This window comes from Filicampus tigris, chromosome 15 (assembly GCF_054856515.1).
Source record: "Filicampus tigris isolate MCC_2025a chromosome 15, RoL_Ftig_1.0, whole genome shotgun sequence".
Lineage (NCBI taxonomy): Eukaryota > Metazoa > Chordata > Actinopteri > Syngnathiformes > Syngnathidae > Filicampus > Filicampus tigris.
Genome location: NC_141231.1, coordinates 10256406 through 10280232, shown reverse-complemented (window position 1 = coordinate 10280232; position 23827 = coordinate 10256406). Strand labels below are relative to the sequence as shown.

The 23827-nt window shown below is 40.7% G+C and overlaps 1 protein-coding gene across 1 annotated transcript; it reads right to left on the bottom strand.

Moving 5' to 3' along the window:
* Positions 1–1442: 1442 nt before the first annotated feature.
* LOC147135423 (AF4/FMR2 family member 1-like) lies at positions 1443–21678 on the bottom strand. The gene is made up of 19 exons (XM_086054147.1): positions 21451–21678; positions 17100–17220; positions 14990–15754; positions 14109–14150; positions 13901–13972; positions 13645–13681; positions 12325–12385; positions 11008–11143; positions 9480–10259; positions 8819–8910; positions 7480–7666; positions 6638–6708; positions 6501–6564; positions 5183–5319; positions 4713–4784; positions 4294–4387; positions 4185–4219; positions 3933–4114; positions 1443–3472 (listed from the first exon to the last, which is right to left on the bottom strand). Exons 1-19 carry the CDS (start codon positions 21465–21467, stop codon positions 3336–3338), a joined length of 3102 nt encoding a protein of 1033 aa, XP_085910273.1. The 5' UTR covers positions 21468–21678; the 3' UTR covers positions 1443–3335.
* Between the last annotated feature and the right edge of the window lie 2149 nt (positions 21679–23827).

Sequence of the window (23827 nt, the reverse complement as noted above, 5' to 3'; positions counted from 1 at the left end):
ACAATTCAGACATTTCAAGCTATCTATTGAACTCGAACTTGACTTTCAATAAGAAACGAGAAATTGGGCTATTGTAAAACTTTTGTTAGCCTAAAATGAGATGATTTAAAACTCGAAATAAACAGCAATTGCAATTCCAGCAGACAGCGAGTGAACATTGATCTTGACTCAACCTGAGATTGACATACCAGCACAAAAAATGAGTGCTGCTTGCACCGTGACTGAGCCGCGACAGTCGAACGTGACGTCAGCCAGCTCGGGGGCTCGAATGGTCCTATCTATTGTACTGAAGAGGAGGCACTTTGCAAATCAAACATCTAATGAGTCAATGGTTAAAGAATCTGTGCCCCCCAAAGCGAAAGTAAAGCAGACAACAAAGATGAACACTTTAGCCCGATCATCAGAAACTAGACAGACATACAGTATTTTTGAATACTTCTATTTTACTATCAATGCTTTCATTAAATATTTTGTCATCAAGAAAAGTATTGTGACCACCATGCTCTAGTGCCCTCTACTGACCTAGCTGCTGATGACATGGCACAATTAAGCACAATTAATCACATTTTTTAAATTACTATTTCCAACGATGCTTGAAACAGATAAACTAAAATCTTGAAATTAATGTAAAATATAAAATATTTTGCTCTCAGGTTATACGACAGAGACATACAACTAATATGGCATTTGAATTTGGTTTTGCAAAGTGCGAAAATTACTTAAAATTTCTCGGACGTCCAGGTCGAGGAAGAGTTGTGGTCTTCCCAAACTTCTTCCATTTGAGGGTTATGGAGGCTATTGTGCTCTTAGGAACCTTGAGTGCTGCAGAAATTCTTTTGTAACCATGGCCAGATCTGTGCCTTGCCACAATTCTGTCTCTGATCACCTTGGGCAGTTCCTTCAACCTCATGATTCTCATTCTCTCAGACATGCACTGTAAGCTGTCAGGTCTTATATAGACCTTTCCTGATCGAGTCCAATCAGTTTAATTAAACACAGCTGGACTCCAATAAGGGAGCAGAACCATCTCAAGGAGGATAAGAAGAAATGAGTTAAATATGGAGTTTTTTTTGCAAAGAGTTTGATACTTATGATAATATATTTCAGTTTTTCTTCTTTTATACATTTGTAAAAATTTCTACATTTCTGATTTTTTTTATGTCAAGATGGGGTGGTGAGTGTACATTAATGAGAAATAAAACAAACTTTTTTGATTTTGGCAAAAGGCTGCAATACCTCTGGATCGGACTCTCCAATCTAGTAAGACAAAAATGCTCGGAACCGTGACAACTTTACGAGGTACTGGATTGAGAACCAGGATTGATCTCCGCAGAAATGCAATAAGATCTCGTGTCAGCTTGAAGAGGGAAACGTACACATGGACTGGTCCGATGCCCTGCCAGTTAGATTGTGTTGGGGAAAAATAAAATGTAAACAACAAATCGATTACCAGTGTTTATTTTTCTCTGAACACTGAAACAGAAAACATACATTCCACAAAATGAAAAAAAAAAACATTCCAACGTTCCAGTACATCCTCATAGTCATGATTATCAGTGGACCAGGAAGTGTAAAACCATTGCCGGCTCAGTCGTTAACGTCCGCTACAAGTCGGACGAGGCCAAGAAAAAACTAAATCGATGGCAGGTGAGATTACATCCGAAGGCTATACCGACACTCACAGTTTTTCCTTAACTTTTTGTGGGCTTAAAGATTTTCAAATATTCTTCTTTGTTTTCGTTGTTTTACAACACACAACAACTGAGTTCACGATCAAAACCAAGTAGGGTAGATGAAATGAAATGCGTGATGTTTTAATGCAGAGGTCCAAACAAACTCCTTGCTTGTAATAAACCAACAAAAACTTCACAATTTTCATCAAGTGAAGGTTCTGTTCACTTGGTTCTGTGTAAAAAAAAAGTTCTTTGTTTGTCATACTCCCCCGTTAACTGAAACAAGAGAAAACAGTAAACGTGACTCAATCTTACAATTATTCCAACTCCCCACTTGTGCCAGCTAGCATACCTAAAAAACCGAAAGCGACAAACCGGCCCCTGGAGCCGAGACGGTTTCCTCATGCAAACCGATCTAAGGAAAAGTGCACATCTTGTACAAAAAATATAACAACAATAAATTAAAAAATAAAGTGTGTTGACCTACATGATTGGCTAGGGAAATAGTCCTCATCACTAAGAGAACGCAGAGTGTATAAAGGCACTTTAGCTTGTCCTTGCTCTTCACAATGATGCCATTAATTTGAGATGAACAACAGTGAAAAAACAAACTACCAACTAGAGGTCTCGCTAAGCCAATGGTGATGTCATTGCAGTCTCCTCCGCCTATTTGTGGATTTTTTTTTTTTTTTTTTTTAAACCTACCCGTTTTTGTGCTCCTTCTGAAGTGCCCTAAAATGTCGCAAGATGATGTCAAAAATACTGCCTAATAGGAAATGCTTTTGCGGCATAAATCTGTCAAAAAATTATATTGAAGTGAGCAGAAGAGTTTGGATTAGACACACCAAGAGCCTTGTTACAATATAATAGAAAAGTAGTCCTCTGGTGGCATCTACAGGAAAGTACTCACAGATTTTTACTATTTGGGGCATGGCTCCAATAGTGGGTTGGGAAATTGAAGGTGACCACAAAAACTTTGCAGATTTTCACACAGAGTATCAGAGGCGTCTGTAGCCACTTACACACTGACCATCGAAGTGAGCCTTTCGTGCACCTTTTCCTGGCTCTCTGCCATGTGTGTAAAGTATCGATGTGGGATTTGAAGTTGACATGTTTGTGGTTTATAATTGCCTACAGATGCAACAATATGGCACCAAAGCACAAGAACTTTTTTATCAGACATTACTTTGGACTGAGAAGATCCTCCTCTCACTTCAAAATAGTTCAGCGGCCGCAAGATGGTGCCAAAGCACCACTTTTCTATTATATAGAGTTTTGCCGCCATTGCGTGCACAAGTGTCTCAGAAAGACCACAAAAGTTTTTCACTGACTAACACAAGATAGGTTGCCCCCCCCCCAAAAAAAGATTTGAGTGAAGATCTGGTGAATTTACGAATAGTATATCACGACTAGGCAAGGGGACACTGTATAAGAGAACCGAAATAGCGGTATGAACAAAAGTTGAGATAATTATCAATCCAAAACCATGCTCCTGATTTAAAAATCAATTGTATGACTCGGCCTGGGCATTCCATCTGTCTTTTCTTATAAGTGCAATTTTTGTTCAAAGTCAGTGGCGAATCCACATAAGCCACATTTCTAGAGTCCGTCTTCAGCATGTGACCCACATAACCGGGATCGGATCATAGGCTTGGGGTACCTTCAGCGGACATTCACTTGTGTTTTTGAGTTGTCCAGTCGCAGCCACGCTACGCCCTGTTGGGTGTAGCGCACCATGGAGCGAATGCTAGAAGTCAGGCTGAGCGGTCCGACCACGGCATCCAGCTCTGCCACGAGACCTTCAAAGAAAAATGTAGATGCTTAATAGAAGAGAAATGAGCACCATGTCTTTGCCAATGCTCAGCACAATTGACTGTTTACCGGATCACATGGAGAATGGTTCTATTTATGTAGTCTTAGCGGGAATTTGTTTTTTTTTTTTGTTTTTTTTGTGGTCAGAGTCGTCGGACAAGTCACGAAATATAGCTAACAAATTGCTACACTGGCAACACTGACTGCTTTTATAAACTAGCTCCTCTCTGTTTGCTATGAATTACTACGAATATTTAATTCTATTGCATTTGGTTAAACTGCTTCTGTAAACCAGTCATGAATATTTAGGTTTAATTGTACTTGGGAAAAAACATTCTCCTCCAGTAAGGATGGACCCACAAAGTTTGAGAACCAGACAAACACATAGTCAATATGTTTAAAAGAATAAATAAATAGATACAACTTTGAAAATTAGCACCGCCCTACCGCTGCCTTTGCCAGCCACCTGGTCCGCTTGCTCCCACAGTTCGTGAGCACTCAGGAACAACGTAGTGATGTTGACATAGGAGAGCGCCACCTGCTCCACAGCGATGGGAACAGCCACAGTGCTGCCACCTCCGCAGGCTGGGGACGGGATGCTGGCCATGGGGGACGGCGTGCTCGGACCCCTGCAACGAAGACGCGACAGGAAGGGAAAGCGTGACGGCGCCCGTGGTGCGCGAAATGATGCCGACTTACTTTGCGGCGCAGACGGAAGACTCAAGTGCAGGATTCTGGAAGATAGTCCGAATATATCTTAAGACTGGCAAAAAGTTAAGGCAATCACAATGAGATGACAAATACTGACGTTGAAGTGGTCGGTGAGCGTCTTCGAGTACTTGAGCGCGGTTTTGTGCTTTTGGCGAAACATCGCCATCTGCAGGAGAGACTGGCACTTCAGACTGCAACACACCATGAGGGAGAGCTTTATCCTTCATCGCGACAAAAGCTCAAAGTAGAATTACTGGAAATGTGCATATCTAAGCACGTTAACACCAAGCAATGCAATTGACTAGTCTCCTGTATTTACGTAATTCTCAGTAGAGAGTAATTTAATCTGAGAGGAGCCTTTTCGTTGCATATACTCAAATGTTACAAAGACGTGGTGTTGATGAATCTGTCTGACCAATATGGCAGCAGGTACTAGAAACAGTACCTGGTTAAAAGCTATGAGTATGCTGCTTGGTGGAAACAAGGCCAGCTTTCTGATGAGATATTGACCATTACCATAATGCTACAAAGTCCTTCTCTGAGGGCTGGGCAGACGCATCCGCCAAGTTTTTGAGCTTCAGCACAAACCTGAAAAAAGAGCGTTCATTTATATGAGAAAGGAGACGGGGGGGGAAAAAAAAGACACAAAGGAGTGCAGTGAAACCCGGCTATAGCGCTGTCCGTCAACACACCTAAGCGATATAGAAGACAGGGGAATGGAAATACATAATGTTTAAATTCTTTTGTTTTTGCCACCATTACAGTAAACTTAAACTGGGAGAGACAAAAGACGTGCATGAGAACTGAGCGAGAGAGTGAGAACAGGCGCTAAGGAATACTTTAAAAAGTGCGTTTAATAGGTTTAAGTGTGTTCAAAGCGCGGGGGAAGAGCAAAAACAAAAAGACGTTTTTTTTTGTGTGGATCTGGAACATATTCCGGTGATAAAAAGGAGTGCAGTGTATTGCAACGATACTCGTGCTCTCACTTGAGGAGCTCCACCGTCTCTGCAAACATGGTGTAGGAAGACATGGAAATCTGGGCGTCCTTCTCCATGGCGATGCCGCTTTCCACGAAAAACATGGCGGCGTCCAGGTAGTTGAAGGCTTTGCTGAGCTTGTCCGACTAAGAGGAAGCGCACCAAAGACTAGGTCAAAGCTAAAATAGATCCACGACTCCGGATAAAGCCAAGGGGTCATCTGCATAGTCAGTTGGATCACTTCAAAAAGTACTTACTACATATCATGCTGTTGTATAATAACGTGAAACCTAGTTACTATCCATGGTGCTGGCCACGCTAATGAGGCTACAAATGTGTACGTTTATTTTTCCTTTGCCAAAACTAAGCCAGATAAATGCAGACACTGGGAAAAGGTTAGTGGATGTCCACATAGTCATCGTTAAATGTATTATCTGTAAAATAATGCTTGCTGTTAGCTTCTTAAGTAAAATGCTAACGCTACGCTACCAACATGAAGCCTAGTTTCTACCACATAGGCTATCCAATTTTTTTCCCATGTCCTAAACTAACCCAGTTAGAGGAAGACTCAAAGCTGAAAAGGGCTGCCACTGTCTAAAATCTTAAGTGATTAATCTGATTAACTTTAATTTTGGAATGAAGTTTATTCCAAAATAGCTTTTTTTCCCCTTATTACTCTTTATTAAATGATTTTTTATGTTTATTTGGTATTGGTTAGTGATTAAAAAAAACAACTAAACAAGCAATATCACATGAGAGGCATTGATGTACTCACCAAACTTTTTGAAACCGATTCAGTTACTGGTTTTGGTTATTATTTTCCCAAGTAAAAGCAGATGTTTGCAAATGTCTTATTTTGATTAAATACAAAGGGTAGTCGGTCTACGTTAATGAAAGACTACATGGAAAAGGACTATGGATGAACAACCTTTGACATAATGAAATGGAGGATTTGGACAATTTTAAGTTAAACAATGGCTTTAAACGATTACTCGATTAGTTGCCGATTCAATTTTGACACCTCTAAAGCTGAATGGTCATCCACCTGTCATGTGTAAAATAATGCTAAGATGTTTTTAGCTCGTTAGCAACAATGCTAACACGATGCAACCAAAATGAGGCCTAGTTACTATCTGTGGCGGCTTAGCTAACAAAGTTAGAATAACTTTTTTTCTTCCTAAACTAACGCAAACAAATGCAGCCTCTGGATAAAGATACAGTATGTGGTCATCCCGCATAGTCTGTTGAAATTTTGTTTTTTCCTCCTACTGGGCATTCCGGTAAAAACCAAGAGATTTGGAGATTTGGAAAGAATTTAATGTCAGACCTCGGTATCTGCTTTGTGCTTCAGTCGTTTGGCCTCCTTGATGTAGTGCTTCACTGGATACTGCCTGCAGGAAGTCGCCGGGTTACTAAACCTCACTGACAGTGTGACAAACACACTCTTTGTATGTTTTATCCCACCTGTCCTCAGTCCTGAGCAAGGGTCTGGAGGTCTTGACTTCTTTGAGGGGTCGCAAGGATGACGACTGCTTCTGTTGGTATCCCAAAATAGAGGTCATGTAGAATGCTAGGTTACTCATTGTTTCCTCAAGTTGAGGGGTTCTCAAATTTTTGGGGTCCAAGGCCACTTTACAGGGTCATTTTTTCCAAGGGCGCCCTCTTAAACACTAACCGCAATTAAACTGTAAACATGTAAATTACCATGTGTACTCCTAAATGATATTGGAGCAAAAATCAAAACAAAAAAATCAGTGGCAATAAATTAAAATATTCTTTTTTAGACAAAAATAGTTTTAAAGTTATGAGAATAAAGTTTTCTTTTTTTCAAGAAAAAAAGTCACTTAACAACAACTACTACCGGAACGCATCTTTTGATAAAACGTCATAATCTTATGCGAGCTGCTACATTATTTTAAAGTCAAAGTTGAACAAGGGAAGAAAAGCATTTTAACAAGTGAATTGACGTTTATAAACTTTATTCTTGTAATATTACACATTTTATTCGGAAAAGTACACCCTTAATCTCAAATAGTGGGATTTTATTTGGGCACTGGTTTTTTTTCAGTAATTTTGTTCTTAAAAACAAACAAAAAATGTTTTATTCTTGCAGGGACGTAAAGTCAAGGTACGCAGGAGTAAGTTTATTTCAGGAGGGTTTTTTTTTTTTCCTTATCGGTGCACCAGTCCCCATATGCACTCTCTTAAGTGACCCGACATCATTTATTTCAAATTATTTTTGTGGACCCACGTAGTTATGACTCCCAGACCCCAGTTTGAGAACCACTGCGCTAATGGAACGTTACCTTCTCTGCATGGCTGCTCTTATGCTTGGAGGAGTCTTTGCTCTTGGGTGCATCCTTGTGAGGATTCTCACGAGATCCTTTGTGCACCTTCAGGTCTTTACCTGAGTCTTTGGGGGGCTTCTCCAAGTGTACGTGCTTTTTCTTGGCCTTCTTTTGCCGCTGCTCACCTGGTTGGGTTGTGCAAACCCTGAAAGGGGAGAAGATGAAAGAGTTGAGTGGTTACCATACGCAGGACCACACATATGCTCTTTTAAATAACACAGACAGGTTCAACTAAAAGTCCTGTTTCCACCACAGCAATTTTTGTTTGTGCAGCATTTTTACTGAGAAACACTAAACCAAACAAACCTAACTTTCTGTTGAGCTCGGTCCTTTTGCCAAGCATAGGGCACTGAATACAAAAGAAGTTGTGCACTAATTAGTCACCAATGATGAAAAAAAAAAAAAATCTCCAAAACAAAAAAAAAAACACTGTAATTTTCTGTTCACATATGCTGTCATCCACAGTCACGAGGTGAATCAAACACTTCACAAAAATAAACGCCTCCCTCAATAGATGCCTGTTTTTTAGGAAACAGGATAGAAATTGTTATTACTACATTATTGTCCACAGTCACCAAGGGCATCTGCCACTCAAGAAAAAAGAGCACCTCCCTCAAACAGAAGCCTCTCTTTCCCCCCCACATATAAATAAAAAAAATAGATGGGAACATTCTGACTTCCTAGACGGTATTGTTGTGATTCAGCCACTTGAGAAAAATAAATGCCTCCCTTTTCCTGCCATGAAAAAAAAAGGTAAAAACTACAATCTATCCAATCACAGTTCATAGACGCTATTCTTTGTGCACACTCACACACTGCATTATAGAAGTAACTGCTGAGTCCATTTGAAGTTGCTAACCAAAACAACAGCACCGAGGTAAGTAAATAGAACCAGATCCATTGCCCTGTCTGAAATGTACATTCACACAGCCGTTGCTGCTCCCGTATTCAGATAATTAGATGCGTCTGTGGCAGGGAGACTCTCTGGTGTTAAACGTCACACTCTAGCCCTACCATTACGCATCTGATATTACGTCGAAAGCAAATTTGCAGGTTAAGTGCAACCACTCAGCGGCATCACGGTGCCGACAGGTACCACAAACAACAGCGAGGCAGGAAAAAGCCACCTTTGGTTGGACGGTACAAAACGGGCTACTGGGTCACACATATTAATGAAACCGATTCAGCTTTTGCCATCCCTCCAGACCAGCGTTTACTGTTCCAAACTGTCTCGTCACCATGGCAACCATGAAGTAAACTATACTGCATCGCTTGGTGGGAATTTCATGGAACCTACTCCACTTTGACAGAAGAATCCTTATTGGATGATGTCATCTTTTTCTCCATCTTCCGCTTCTTTCTGGGATGAGTCTTGTCATCCAGCTCCACCTGGAAATTGCATAGCACAAGTTTAAACACAAATAGAACATTTTACAGGTCTAAGTACGTTACTTACCCCAAAAAAATAAAAATAAAAACGGAAAATAGGCATAATGGGATTTTGGGTGAAATTTCCGGATGAACCTAAAACACACTATAACCCTTACTGCTTTATTGAATTTGACCTTCTCTTAACTTTTGAATGCAACTGTTCAAAGTTGTAAAAAGTACAAAGTATGTTGATCAATTGTGAGCTGTCGTCTTGGTCTCATAACGTTGACATGTGAGCAGCATGATGAAGAGAACTGTTTGAAAAAAACGGTTCAAATCGAACCAGCAAATGTATGGATGAATTCAAAGGTCAAATAGTGAATTTCGCTCTTCGGCTCCTTATTTGAGAACAGCAAGTTGTGCAAAAAGCATTGAAACACTGAACAGTTGGACAGGTTTTTAGAAGGTCAAATTAAGTTCAACTGGAAAGGTAAACAGGTCGAAAATTATAGGTTCATCCTGAAATTTCATTCAAAAGTCCAATATCTCAAACTTATTTTGAGTGGGGTGTGTTTACTAGAGCTCACAGTTTGAGGTAGACTCTTCCTGCTGGCCTTGAGGTGTTTTGGGGTCTCTGTATTCCCGGGTGTCGCCTGAGGGACTCTTGAGAGCAGACTGAGGTCGATCTTCACCAGAAGGCATCCAGCAGGCCTGAGGTGGAGATCCTGAGAAGACTTAGGAGCACGGCCTGACTTGCTGCAGGATTTGTGGGTTGTGGAGGACTCTGCTTTGGGAATGGTTTTGGCCTCTCGGACGACTTCAACTTCTACTTTGCTACTATTGATTTTGATTGGTGCGGTGTGGGTAGGAATATGGCAAGAGCAGCGGTGAGGACACGATGGACACCTAGCATCCCGTTGGACCGCCACAAGCTTTGATTCAGTCTTTTGAACACCCGCTGATTTAAAAGTCCTCTTAGAGTAACTGCTAGTGTTCTTCGAGCGTTCCGCTTTCGTTTTGACCTTGGGTCTGTCCGAGAAAGGGGGTGCTTTATCAGCTAAAGTGTCCTCAGTTTTCACACAGACCTTGGGCGGTTTGCGCACGCTACCCGGGTGTTTCGAAGAACTGTCGTTCAAAGAGCTTTTATGAGAACTTTCATTGCAAGGTTGCAGTTTTGGAGGGTTTCCACCGTGCTGAGTTGATTGGGTCGCCTCCACGGTAAGGTGTTTGGAGCCGCGTTGCAGTTTGCGAGTAGGGTTCTCGCAGACGACGTTGGCGCCTCCTTGGCTCTCGTTGCCGGAGTTCTGTTGACTGGACCGGATCCAGTTGCCCAACTGCCAGTCGCCACGTGCTGCCGCGGCATCAGGCTGGTGAAAGATGGCAATTTAAAAAGTGCATTTCAGCAAAATATACACTCATCAGACACTTTATTAGCTACACTACCAGAATGTGTGTGAGCTGTTTCAAAAAGTCTGGCTTCACACAGATTACACACAGGCAACATTACACTCGTGTATATATATTATTATTAAATAACATTAAACAATATTTTGTTTCCATGAATAAAATAATTTATAATAAAACATGCACTTTGATGAAATTGTACATTATATAAAGTATAAAAAATTCAGTTGATTCAATACACTGCGTAAAATCAAGTTCAAAATCATGTTTTAATTAACATATTCAAATTTTGTATTTCAAATTCTAGATCACATTTTATTCAAATTTTGTTTTGTTTTTTTCAAAATATGCATTCCAATTTAAATTCAACAGAACATTTTATTTGAATTATGTGCTATTTTAATTTTAAATGAACTCATTAAATGCCAGCCATTCGTAGCGCAGCTAAGCCCCTGAGTTCTCGAGGATTATGACTCATCTCATCAGCATTTCTCGAGTTAACCCGTGGATGGCGCTATATTATTGGATCATAAAAAACCGAGTTAACATGAGGTTGGCATCAAATGACGTTAAACACATAGCTCCTACTGCACATATATTTGTCTTTTTTACAATATAGTGTGCACATCAATCAAATTTTACATATATAATATAGAAAATACGGTAATCAAGGTATGAAGTCCATTAGCTTTAATTTTAAAAAATGCTTGCCTCGGTTTTGCAGCTCGCTGTCGGTCCACAAGGCTCATCGGTGACGCTGTCGCCATCCGATTCAGATCTGGAGCTGCTGTCAGAGTCGCTGGAGCTTGCCGACTCCACGCCACTGGAATGAGCATCTTTGTGCGCACTAAAACAAAGCATGAAGTGATGATAACTATGGAACCAAAAACGTAAATTATTGCGAAATTGGAAAGAAAGGTCTGGCTGCTCAGTACAATGAGTGTACAGTGAACCATTACCTCTTTAGTTTGCTATTCACGTTCACCTATTTGTGGTGTTATTTTTTTGTTGTTGTTGTGGTTTGTTTGTTGTCCTTTAAGCAGTTTTACACAGTTTCTGGAATGCCCTAAGATGCCACCAAAGCCCAAGCTAACTGGTAGTAAGTGGTGTCAACGCAGAATGTTGGAGTCATACATCTGAACTGAGAGACTAAGATCTTTGCATACTATGTCGGGAGGAGCTAATTTTAGTCCAGGTTGTGAGCTGAAATTACAAAGTGTCTTGGACACGTGAACGTTTTGCTCTACTGAATGGTTATTAAAAAAGCTCAAGGTAACAGTGGCCAAAAGTCTTTCTGTAGCTGGAGAATTTTTTACAAGTTGTACAGGCAACATACATATGCACGTTTAATAAAGATGGCAGTTTGATCATGGAATAGATTAATTCTTTTTTTGTCCTCTATTATGTCCTATGGGAGCAGCTAACACATGGACTATTTTCATGATTGTGAACATGAACAACATTTAACTTAACAGCTGACTGCTCAAATGTGACTATTGTGAACACATTTACAACTTCACTATTTTAATGTCTATCAATTATGTGATACATATGCTAATCAACAGCTGTTTCACACAGGTATATTATAATAATGTCAAGACATATCCCTGACAATATTAAACTTCCCACTTTACCTTAATTGCACAAATATTACATTAGCAAAATTAAACTGTCTTACTGTAGATGTATTACTTAACATATACCGACATTTTAATCGTCTGTATTTTCTTGTTCAGATTACGTTATATTAAATTCCTCATTAATCCTGCATTTTTGTTCTACTTTATTAGTTGCACTGTTTATGTGTGCACATTGATGCTATGACAATTTCATGTCCTTCAAAGATGGGTTGTTTTTCCACATTCCACTCATAATAGTCACCAAGTGGAGAGTTTGATCTGATCACAGCCTAACATTATTTTGAAAATGAAGGATTAGTCAGTGGGTTCACGTGAGTTCAATCAAACCCTTGCACATATTCAACGCCATCTTTGGTCATACTTGTATAAAGAGGAATTTAGGACTCACAATAGTTTGGAGCTTTGCACGTTGAGATGGCGAGGAGCTCCGGGAGAACGGTTGTGGCTTACTGGAAAAGAAACAAAAGCAAATATTTCTCCAATAACTACATTACCAAAATATTTGCATGAATTCAAGTGTAATAAAGCAACCTGAGAAGCCAATTTGTCTTACCATTATCATTCGCTCACAGTATTTCAGAATGTGCACCTGCAGCGTTTGCTTATATTGCACCCAACAATGAAATTCCACACCAGTTGCACAAATATTTCAGATCGTTTTGCACAAGTGTTAATCTTATTTAAGAGCACATTTACCATGTATAAAAAAGTAAACACAGCTAAAGAGACCTTAGACAAGAGTATTTTGCGTTTAAAAAGGGGTTAAGTTAGTCATGGAGCAGCATTTTTCAGCACTTTTCAGAAAGTTAACACTATCTCGTGCCGAGATCATCCATTTTTAAGAGCTTTTATTGTATTCAATCCTATTATATTCTATATATTCTTTGCTCCATACCCCCAACCCCCATGGCTAGTTTTCTTATAACATATTCCTCCCAATAACAATGCAGATTTATGAAAATAAATATTCACCTCATAAAACTGCATTATGTGCTGTGTGTGCTTAAATAAAAGCTACGAACCTCTTAGATTCAAAACCGAACTTGAAACTTTCAACTGTAGCCGCCTTTCTACCTAATGACTGATTTTCAGAGTTTTTTCGTCTGTTTAAGCCTTTTTTTTATTCTATAAAGAAAAAAACGGCGGAGTGCATTGCGGGCAGTCAAATTCAGCCGCTGTTAATTAATTAAATAATGACTACAACGTATACATATACACACACACACACACGTACACGTATACACATTCATATGCACAGACCGCTAAATCCACTAATGCCGACATTAGACTACACAAACGCAGCCTGATATTGAGCTGACAGAAGTGTTGCAAACAAACATAGTGTCTCATACATGATTTTGAGTTGTCTTGACGCATCGTAACCCGTGTAGTGGACATACAGTACTCAGCGATTGGTCGTCTGGCATCTGGGATGCTCCACGACCACGACGCAGATAGTCTGGCATGCCCGACTTTTTCTTTGTCTTGCCGCATAGTGTGACATGTCCTACGTCAACTTTTGATCGGTTCTTCGGCATTGACCAATAGGAAGACAGTGCCCTCCTACTTATGACGAGAGACTGGAGTGATCTGCTTATTTGTGTCAGTTACAGATGGCAGTTTCTACTTTGCAAGGTACACAATGCGCTGAAATATGACCTGTTATTCTACGGCTTTGTACTGTACTACGGGCGCTTTATTGACTCACGTTGTCGTCCTGGACATGAAGAGGCTTGCTCTGCTTCCTGTGAGGAAACATACACACAAAAAAATGCAACATATCTAATTGTTAAACTAGTTCATTACTACACATGATACACAATATTGTGGAACCAGAGTGTTGAAACACTTAAGGTCATACAATTTGGGATTTCAGGGGTAGGGAAAACATGCCTCTAAAGCGGTACAAAACATCAGGTTGGCACCCGTGACAGCAGACAAAACTACCAGATGTTCAGTTTTACCTTTGTTGGGGCTGCATCAGAGTTGGGGATGTGCATGGCTGTCAAGAGGGGCGGCCATGAGTGAGTCATCTCCTACAGACACATAAAATGTTGTTTTTTTTAAAAATAGCAGATATAATGTTGTGCCTTTAGCAAACAATGGGGGGTTTAAAAAAAATCACAACCATGTTTAAAGAAGATCTTACCGTACCAACAATGTAAAATATACCTTCAAGATGTCTTCCACACACACTGCTTCATTTGTCTTTGTCTAGAAAAAGTCGGGAAAGCTTATTTTGAATTTTTTATGATTTCAACATGTAGACCAAACACAACAACATACAGTAGGTTAGAACAGTGTTGCTTGCGATGTCAACATGGGCCAAAACGTGCATCATATCTCCAACTTGCGCAGTGGCCGTGAGGCGTTCATTTTTATATTTGACCATCAGCTGCCATTCATTTTTCCCATTCAAAGCATACCGTGAAATTTTGCAGAGAAATGCATGCCTCTCTCGTGAAATGATTCGTGTGGTGTCTGCGGGGCTAGACTGGCCATCTGGCATAGAGGGCAGATGCCCAGTGGGCCGGTGTCTTTTGGGGCCGATGCGGTGCTATTTAATGATCATTTTACTCATACCGGCCCACAATTTAGAGGAAGCATCCACTTAACCCATTTACTGTACAAAACAAACAGCAAACTGAACCAATCAACATCAGTGACAGAGCTTTGTGGTAGCGAGGGGTGTCGCTCGGCAAAATGTCACTTTTCACTTCGACTGGATCATTCTTGTACAGTATTATGAGTATGTTGAGCAAGGTCACTCCCGGTATGTGTGACGCAACAGACCTAACAGTGCTAAGATAAACTGTGAGCGAATCAACACACAGCAGTCCTGATTGTTGTAAAGACCTCTCTCTGGGTGTTGTGCCTGCATCACCTTTGAGATACACTTCATTTATGTCAATTGGGGCCAAAGCTTCGCTGTTGTTCATCAGAACGTGAAAGCAGTTCATTGTTTGATTGGTTTTTCATTGCTGGAAATGTTGTCAGTCATGTAAAATGCAACACTAACGCAGTAGCCACGGCCCCCAGTATGTTGTTCTCACCTCCATGTACTGCGGCAACATTTTAACCGTTGCAGGCTCGGCCTTGTGGATCTCCTGCAGAGGTACATGTGGCTCAGGCGAAGGCTTCAACTCAGGCGAGCCGCTGATCAGCTGGTCCTGACCATCCATAGGCCTCACGTAAGCCGTGGGCTTCTGCATCATGGCAACAATGGCTTGCTTGGACGAGGGCAACGGTGGCAAACTCTGCAAGAGCAGGGGGTTGGCGCTTTTGCCGGCCTGATGCAGGGAAGCGTCCGCTGGTGACTGCCTGAGGTTAAACCCCGAAACGTCCGCCATATTGGCAGAGGGGGGTTCCCTGGAATCCTGACATGAATCAAAGGTGCCTTTACCACTTTTGGCCTCACTGGAATGTAGGAAAGGTATCGGCTTGACGTCCAGAGACTGAGCGGATCTTTCCTGAGGACTGGTAGCATTCTCCTCAAGATCCGACAAAGCTTCAACCTTCTTCTGATGATCCATTGTAGCCTTTGGCATGGTGAGTGAGCTTCCATTATGGTTTGGGGAAGAAGTGTGGGTGTCCCTCATCGTCTGAAAGGCGTAACTATTAGGCAGGTGGTTTTGCCCGGATGCGTGATGGGCCGGGTCTTGGACGAGAAGTGTGCCGGGCCTACTGGAGTTTGGCTGCCCTCGGTCAGACTGTGTGAAGTTTGTAGGGGCAGCTGAAGGCTCTGTAGGATTATTCACATCTTCGTAGCTGCCCAGCATTCTCTGGATCCTGTTGGAAAGCTCATCACCCTTGTTTGTCTAAGAAGTAAGAGGGAAAACATTTCATTTTAGATCACCTATGTAATACTCTGTGACTGTCCAATCTGAGTTGTAGCAGTGTGGTTTAGCATTCTTACTCAAAAGGACCAACTAATTTGATATTTCTCAACTAAGGGAGTAAGGTGGTGTGAAACATTCCAAGACGAATGGAAGTACGGTGAACAAGGATTTATCGCGCGGAAATACTGCAAACCCAACTACCGTATATCAAGTCAAGTCAAATTCATTAATATTGCCCTTAATGACAGAAAAGTTTCAAAGCACTTCACATGCCCACAATTGACAAATACTACTGTAGTTTCCGAAGTATAAGCCGCACCTTTATATAAGCCGCACCCACTCTATTTGAAAAAATAAAATAATGAAAAAATATGTATAAGCCGCACCCTATTTATGTTGACAAAATTGATATTTACTGCATTTACAGAACAAATTTGAACTGTAAATGTACATTATGTACCTCAACAGATTCTTTCCCAACAGCGCCTTTTAACATGGCAGAAACTTTGCTGATTGAAACAGAACAGAACCAAGAGAAATTATACAGTACCTATTTTCATTTCACTGCATGCTGCCACTCCAGTTTGTCAGTTGATGTCCACCTTTCATTGCTATAATTTTGTATACCACCTAATTCATAACCTAGTGCATAGCACCCTTGCCTGTTGAACTCCTCCACCTGCAGTCACATCCTGTTAATGGCAATTGGGTTGTATTGTATTGTAATTCCGGTTAGACCGCCCCTAGCGGTGGAAGAAAAATCCACAGAATAGCCGCACCTTTATACGAGCCGCATGGTTCAAAAACTAGGAAAAAAGTAGCGGCTTATAGTCCGGAAAATACGGTAATATTAATACCCCAGTATTATCTGTGAATTTTGGAATAAGTTTCGCATTGAAACGGGTTAGGTCGGCAACATCGATGAAAAACGCTGCAGTCGGCATGTCAGGCCAGTCGTTGGCAATGTTATCTTCATCAAACATCCCAAAAAACAAACAACAAAATCAAACTAGATGGAAATCATTGATTTTTGAGGGATTCAACAGGCTATGTGGCCAGTGACTGTACTGATCCAGGTTCATTTGGACAATGAGTGTCACTCTATTAGTTACCTCACCATAATTACATTTTTAAAAAGATTTAAAGTACTGTACATTGAAAACTTAGTCGACCTGAAACCAATTATTGTGACAATCTTTGACAAAAGCAACGAAGGTGTTCTAAACTCCCAACGAACATTATTAGTAAACAACGCAAAGGTTAACTCTCCGTAATGACTGAGACAAAATCCCCAAAACACAGTTAAGTAAAATGTATCACATACTTTGTACGGTTGCCCAAAAAGCGGCACATTCTCAGTCCCGAGTTCTTTGGCTTGGCTGGTTTCTTGGTTCCTCTGTTCCCAGGCTCGGCGGCGGAGACGATTCCTTTCTTCGTCATATACGCTGTGGAGCATCACCAGGAGATACAGATATTAGAGCACTGAGGGTCAGCCGTTCAGATAACGAATGGATGGAAATACACTAAAGCCACACAGAGACGCATTCACCAGAATAAAATATCTGTTTGGGAAGACGGCCAGAAGGTCTTGGGAGTGCACCCGAGGGACTGGCGTAAAGCAAGAGGTAAGGTTGGGAGCTAACACTTTTACAGATGTTGTTTACTGCCGTTTATTATAAAGCTGCACAACTGCAAGTGTCATGAACATACTGTATGTCAACATTTTGGGATGGGGATTCCCTTCTTCGAGGGGAGTGTTGCTGATGTTCAACCCCAATGGCCTTAATTCCATGGCAACTGCAGCACAGTTTTGGTAAAAGGCCAAGAGAATGATGGAGCGACCTGCTAGAATCACTCCCGAGGGAGCCTGCAGTCAAATCACAATCTTCAAAAATAATGAAAAAAAACAAACAAAAAAAAAACAGGCTTTTTCCAGGCTTGCTCTGTGCGAAAGATACCAACGTGTAACGGGGAGGGCTGAAGTCGACTAACAGCTCCAGAGGTGTAATCAGAGGCTGGATGGAGGCTGTGTGACAATGAATACTAATAAGCCCATATCGCCATGCAATGTTTTACACCCATCCAAAAATTCGATTTTCCTACTCCTTTGTGTTGAAAGTCATGAAATACAAGCCGCCTTTCACACTGCATGTCTATCTACACAGTCATTTTCATGACTTCTTCCTCCACTTTGCTGTTCTGTGTGAAAAGGTATTGACAAACTTGGTGATTGAGGTTGATACACAAACTACCCAGCTACCAAGGTACATACTGTAGTATCAGAGGAGTTATGATGGGATGGCATCTGTGTCTAACTGAAGTTTCTCACTGGAGACTTTAACTTATGTTGAAAAGTGTTGAAACAAAAACCTCTGTCACATCACTCACTGCCTGTCAACATCATTTTTTTCTGTTAATATTTGTCAACTGTGGGCATGTGAAACCCTTACAGATGTTTCTGTGATTAAGGGCCATATAAATACATGACTTGTCTTTCCAGGTCGCTGCTCATTGAGTATCTGAATACAGTGAACGCTTACCTTTTTTCTGTGGAACCTCAATTACTTGTTGTTTTCCACTATTCGCAGCAGGACTAGTATTATTTAGGTCAGATCAGACACTGACGCAAATTTTATCATCAGTATATTGTAACTTTGGGACAGAAGGGTATTTTTGTTTGGCCCTGTGTTGCATGCACCACATCATGACATACAGTAATTAAGTCACTGGCCTGGCGATGGAGTGCTGCCTCCACCAGTGAAAATACAATGAAATATTTATGGACGCTCAATTCATGGGGTGGAACTGGTTAACTTGCCCAGTGGTGGCTTTGTGGAAGTGCCATTCATTTGCAGTCTGGACACAGAGGAGTGACCATGTCCTGTTCTGGAGGGAGTCTCAGAGTGCTCCAGAATAACACAAAATAAAAAAAGTCACTAGGTTTAACGATTTGAGATATGACTGTTCTGAATTACAATTGTGGTCACAGATTGAAATAAAATTGTAAATGAAAATTCCCCTATACTCTCACAGTGTTTACTAGGTTTCGTTTAAAGCGAGTGGGGAAACTATTTTTTTTATTGGGTTTTTTTTTTTTTATATTGGTATATTTTCACCTATTGTGGCTGGATTTATAATAAACTGTCGCTTCAGCCTTCGTCAGATAATAAACAGGGGTTGACTGTAAATCACACCAAGGCTGTGCTCTCTCATCACTAGTCACCGTCTACTCGTAAGGAACAACAAACAGGTTTCATCATCAGCGAAGGCGGGTGGCTGCGCCCTCTTTCATCTGTTTCCAATCAGGATGGCAGTGGTGCATGAGGACGGGCAGTAGTGACATTGGCCAAAACAGAATTCAAACATAAGACCCTACAGTCAGGACCGTAGCATACAGGAGGCCCATTGCCACATGCTTGACAGCGTAAGAGGGATGGTGTGCGGCTTCTGGCCAAAGACAACAGCGTCCGGAGCATCTGAGCCTCCGGGAATCTGCAGAGTTTAAAGCCTCAGCTCAATTATCCATCTTCCCCAGCTAGCTCTGTTGGACAAACACACGGGGGAATGGGGTTGTGGTAATTCCATATATCCAGTGATGGTAAAAGCATACGTTAACTCTTTAGAGCAGTGCTTCTCAAATTTGGGTTCGGTAACCACCAAGGTTCCACAAGATGCAACTTGGGGGCCAGCAAAATAATATGCCAATAAAAAAAAAAAAACCATAATAAACTCCCCTCTAAGATCTGGGCCAATTAAGATATGTGATATGACATACAATAGCACAAATCTGACATATTTGCATGTATAAAGTAGTTTTTTTTTTCTTTAGAACCAAAGGCCTAACATTACAGGGCTAAAGTCTTGTGCATTTAGAACTGAAGGTTTACTGTATTTTTTCAAGAGTGTCCTATTTTTTAAAGGTGTCTCAGGGTTACAGACTGACCCTGAATGGTGTCATTTTGCCCCCCAAATTTGAGACAGTGGAACTACAATTTTTATCCATTTATCAATAATATAGTGAAAATAAGTGGAAATTTTAAAATTTACATTGCAAGTCAATTTACAGTGTGTGCCCCTAAAGCTTATACTTGCGCTCCTAAAATGTAAGGTTTGGGGCCACTGTGCTGTTAAAATAAATATATATGGCATTATCCATATTACATGTGTTGAACCACTAAAGGGCAGAATATGCATGCGCAATGTGACTACTGGGAAGTATATAAAAAGTGTTGTGCAGGAAATTAATGAAGGCAGCATCATAGAAGAGAACATGCAGTGGTCTTGCTTTTTAAAAGAATCCAACACAACACGTTCAGTCGGTATAGATGACCGGGTAAGAATAGAGGGATGGACGAAAACCCACTTCCATCCTTGCTTAGTCTGTCCTTTTTAAAAGACTTCTTGTCCTCCGTCGGTCCATCCACAAAATGGGCTTCCGTCCGGGACGGACAGACGGACCGTTCCGTCCCTGGGACGGAATGCCGAGCTCTGGTTATTATCATTACTGTGAACAACTTGACCATCTGGGTTAACAAATATAGCACACCTTACCATTTCTTGAGAAGGTGCACTTTCTCAACTGTCCAGGACCGCACTATGATGTTCATCTTGTCTTCTTATTAGTTAAATTAGGTTTAAGGTTTCTTCTATTTTTCCAGACAGTGATCTTTTTTTTCTAGTGAAGGGAAACTCTCTTACCTTGCTGACAGTTTCGGCTGTCGCTTCAGCCTTCGTCAGAGCTGTCACTGCTTCCTCGTGACATGTCAGAACCGATAATAATATTTATTCATTTGTATTTTAATGCGACGATTCTTCTGACTACTTTGTGGCAACAAATTAGTATTTTGTTCACACAATAAGTCTATATTGTGGCCATAATTTAAGAAATGACATTAATTAAAAAAAATTAATAAATCTCCCATGTCATGTCTGGGGCAAGACTTAAAACCAAGTAAATGAAAAATAAAATTACAATCAATGTTGAACACAGATGTAATATATACCATACTATATGATAAAACAATCAATTTTCATCATCATTCTCAAGCAGAAATATGATTTTGACATTAATATGCTCATCTTAGATTTCATTGCTTCAGTCAGACTGTACCAAGGAGAGGAGGGCTTCGTGTTCTCAAGCAAGTGTAATTTCCACTCATGTCGCCTTAAACGTAATAGTTAGGGGTTCATGTTGCCCACACTTTCAACTAAATTTGAAGTTGAGGACCGAAAGTGACTTTGAGTGTACTTTAAATACACCCTCGCTACAAACTTTGTCAGGTGGTGTCACTAAACGTTAAGGATTATAATAACAACAGTTGATTTTTTTTAATTAAGGTTTCCCGATGTATAAAACTACCGCCCAAGACTTTACGTCTCATGCATTAAAAAAAAAAACACATACACACACAAAATTAACTTATTTTGTGAAAAAAATGCGTCAACAATCTGTGCAGGATCTGGTAAATTAAAACGTCATTCCACTTCCCCGAGTTGATTTTTAATTAACATGGGTTGAAATAAGACTTTTAAAAAGTTTATTTGTCATAAACCCAACGCGAGCAGCTTTTCTTGACACTTTGACAGCCTCGAAGAACGAACTCTTGTCAAATGAGGCACTACCAGCCCCCTCCCTGTCAATCTGCTAGCAGGCTAGCCGCCTATAGTACGCCTACCTCGGCTGAGTTGCCATGGCGTGCGCCGCTCTTTCCTCCGCTTGTCAAACAACCAAAGTTGGCCGTCGTGTACTGCTGACTTTCGCCGCCGACTTCGACTTCTCGGCCCGCATTGTCACATCGTTTACCGGAGAGAAAAGGCTCCAATAAACTGAGATGTCACGCCACCTTTAGCTCTCGTTCGCTAGTCACTGCCCCCTTGCTGCGAATGTTTGGCTCGTCCATTCGCTGCCCAGTGGACTTTTCTATTAGAAGGGGTCCCCTCGTTTTTATACACTCAAAGTTGACACTAAATATGCATAACAATGTCATATTTTTGTATTACGCACGAATGAAACTGACAATAAAGCAATATAATCACCAAATGTTGTTTTAATTGTTGTCGTTGTTTTTCCTCGTCATTTACATTTACAAACTTTACTCCTTGCCCCTGTATGAGTGACATGGTACATCCGAATTTGTTTTGGGCCCTTGAGGTTCATATTTTTTAAAACAATGTTAGAGTATGCCTAAATGAATGCTGAGAGCTGGTATTTTACAGATGTGACATAAAAATCTTTATTATGTGAATCCTGACAGTCGAGCTTTTGGAAAAGCTCCAGTGTGTGCGTGTATTAATCACATTTTGGAGAGAGAGTTCGTACTTATCGTTGTGATGACCTCAAATCAGGTTCCAAAATGATTTGAAATTAATCCAGCAACTGTTGTGGATCAGCCTATGCATGCAGTCTTAACTGATTTTTTTGTTTTGTTTTGAAAACTTACTTGAATTTGGTGACAGACACTTAGCTTTTTCCACAGGCAGGCCCGGAGTGGCAATCTGGCCGTTTTGTTTATTTCCCGGTGGGCCAGGCTGCTATACGCTGCTCTACCACTATTCCAGCCCGCACGTTTCCTCCGGCTTCCTCCGTTTTGAAATCAGCAAATAATATGTATTTGTGCTATTTGAATATATTATAGCCTTCTCAAAATGTACTCAAAACACTCATAGGCAGGACATTCCACTTTATCATGGATGAGAATTTTCCGTCGATCGGCAGAGTTCCGACTTTTTCGGACCAAAATGACTATTCTCGAGATAAGCGCAAATATTTTAAGAAATGTTCAGGGGAGGCGGGCTCCTGGCATCGCAGTCGAGCGAGAGGGGAGAGAGAGAGTGACCTGCACGACAAGCAGGTTGTTAAACAATTAAAGAGTGGGGCACTGTTAAGAGATTTACAACCCATCGAAGGTGTTGGTGTTTGAAGAGTTTGTTTTGTGCATTTTCCAGTGTGCGTCTATGAGGTGAGTGGCATTTAATGAGTAGTGTTCATTTATTGGTATGGTGGTTTATTGGTAAGATTCATTCCTGCTGCTGCTCCCAATGGGTGTACAATAGCATTAGTTGGCGCTAAATTGACCTAGCTCATATTGTCATTCGTGCCTATTTACTGTACCTCACTTAAATTGCTTTACATCTGTTTGGTGTATTTGATAAGCACATTAGCATCCAAATTGGAAGGACGCCCACATCATCGTCAACGAGTATGTTTTCAGCTCAAGGCAGTCGCAGTCCGCACCTGTTGAGAATTATTCCACACAACACTACAAGCCACTTGCTTTTATCTGCCTGGGGCGAATGATGCGGTGATAATTAGGTGACCTCACCGAGGTCATCTATATATCAATGGCTATCACACACCTGACTTGGTCAAGGGCCATCATCATTCCACCTCAGATGACTTGACCACCATGTCCATGGCAAGAGAGAAAAGAATAATGGAGATGGTGCAGCCTCTCATTATTCCTTCCCAGAGACAATACCAGCCTGTTGTTTCTGAACCACAAGTGATAATTAACCTGAAATTGCTATAGTAATCGAGGATTATTATAATCATTCCAACAATTAATTGTTTGATGTAATTGGTCATTCTTGGTATTTTCTCTTAACAATGATTTGGTGAGGAATATCTTTCTTCTCTGAATGTGATTTCTTGTTCATGTTCCTCCATGTCTGTTGTAAATCCGACATTCGGAAGTGCAGTTGACTGTACCGCTAAATCTTTTTTTTTTTTTTTTTTTTTTTACATTGCATTGTGTCATTATCTGTGGTTAAAAAAGGAATGAGCCTCTTTGGCAAAGACAAACACAGATCTGATGTATGTGGAGTGTAAGTAAAACGTTGTAAGAAAAGTACTCAATTAAACTTCTGCTTTAACTTTGAAAACCAATAATTCCTCCCCCTATTTTACTGACATGTTGCACACCAAAATCAGTAACTGAAATTTAATTGTTTGTGCATTTTCTGAGTAATTAGAAATAATCAGATTCAGATAATCAATAGATTATTTTACATACAATTATTAAAACAATCATTAGGTGAAGCCCTAACTCATAT

Bases quoted from the DNA above. Each gene is read 5' to 3' on its own strand.
- LOC147135423 (XM_086054147.1), bottom strand. The intron at 4,785-5,182 runs GTGAGAGCACGA...CTCTTTTTTCAG, and splicing joins GAGACGGTGGAGCTCCTCAA to GTTTGTGCTGAAGCTCAAAA. The intron at 3,473-3,932 runs GTAGGGCGGTGC...TTTTCTTTGAAG, and splicing joins GGTGGCTGGCAAAGGCAGCG to GTCTCGTGGCAGAGCTGGAT.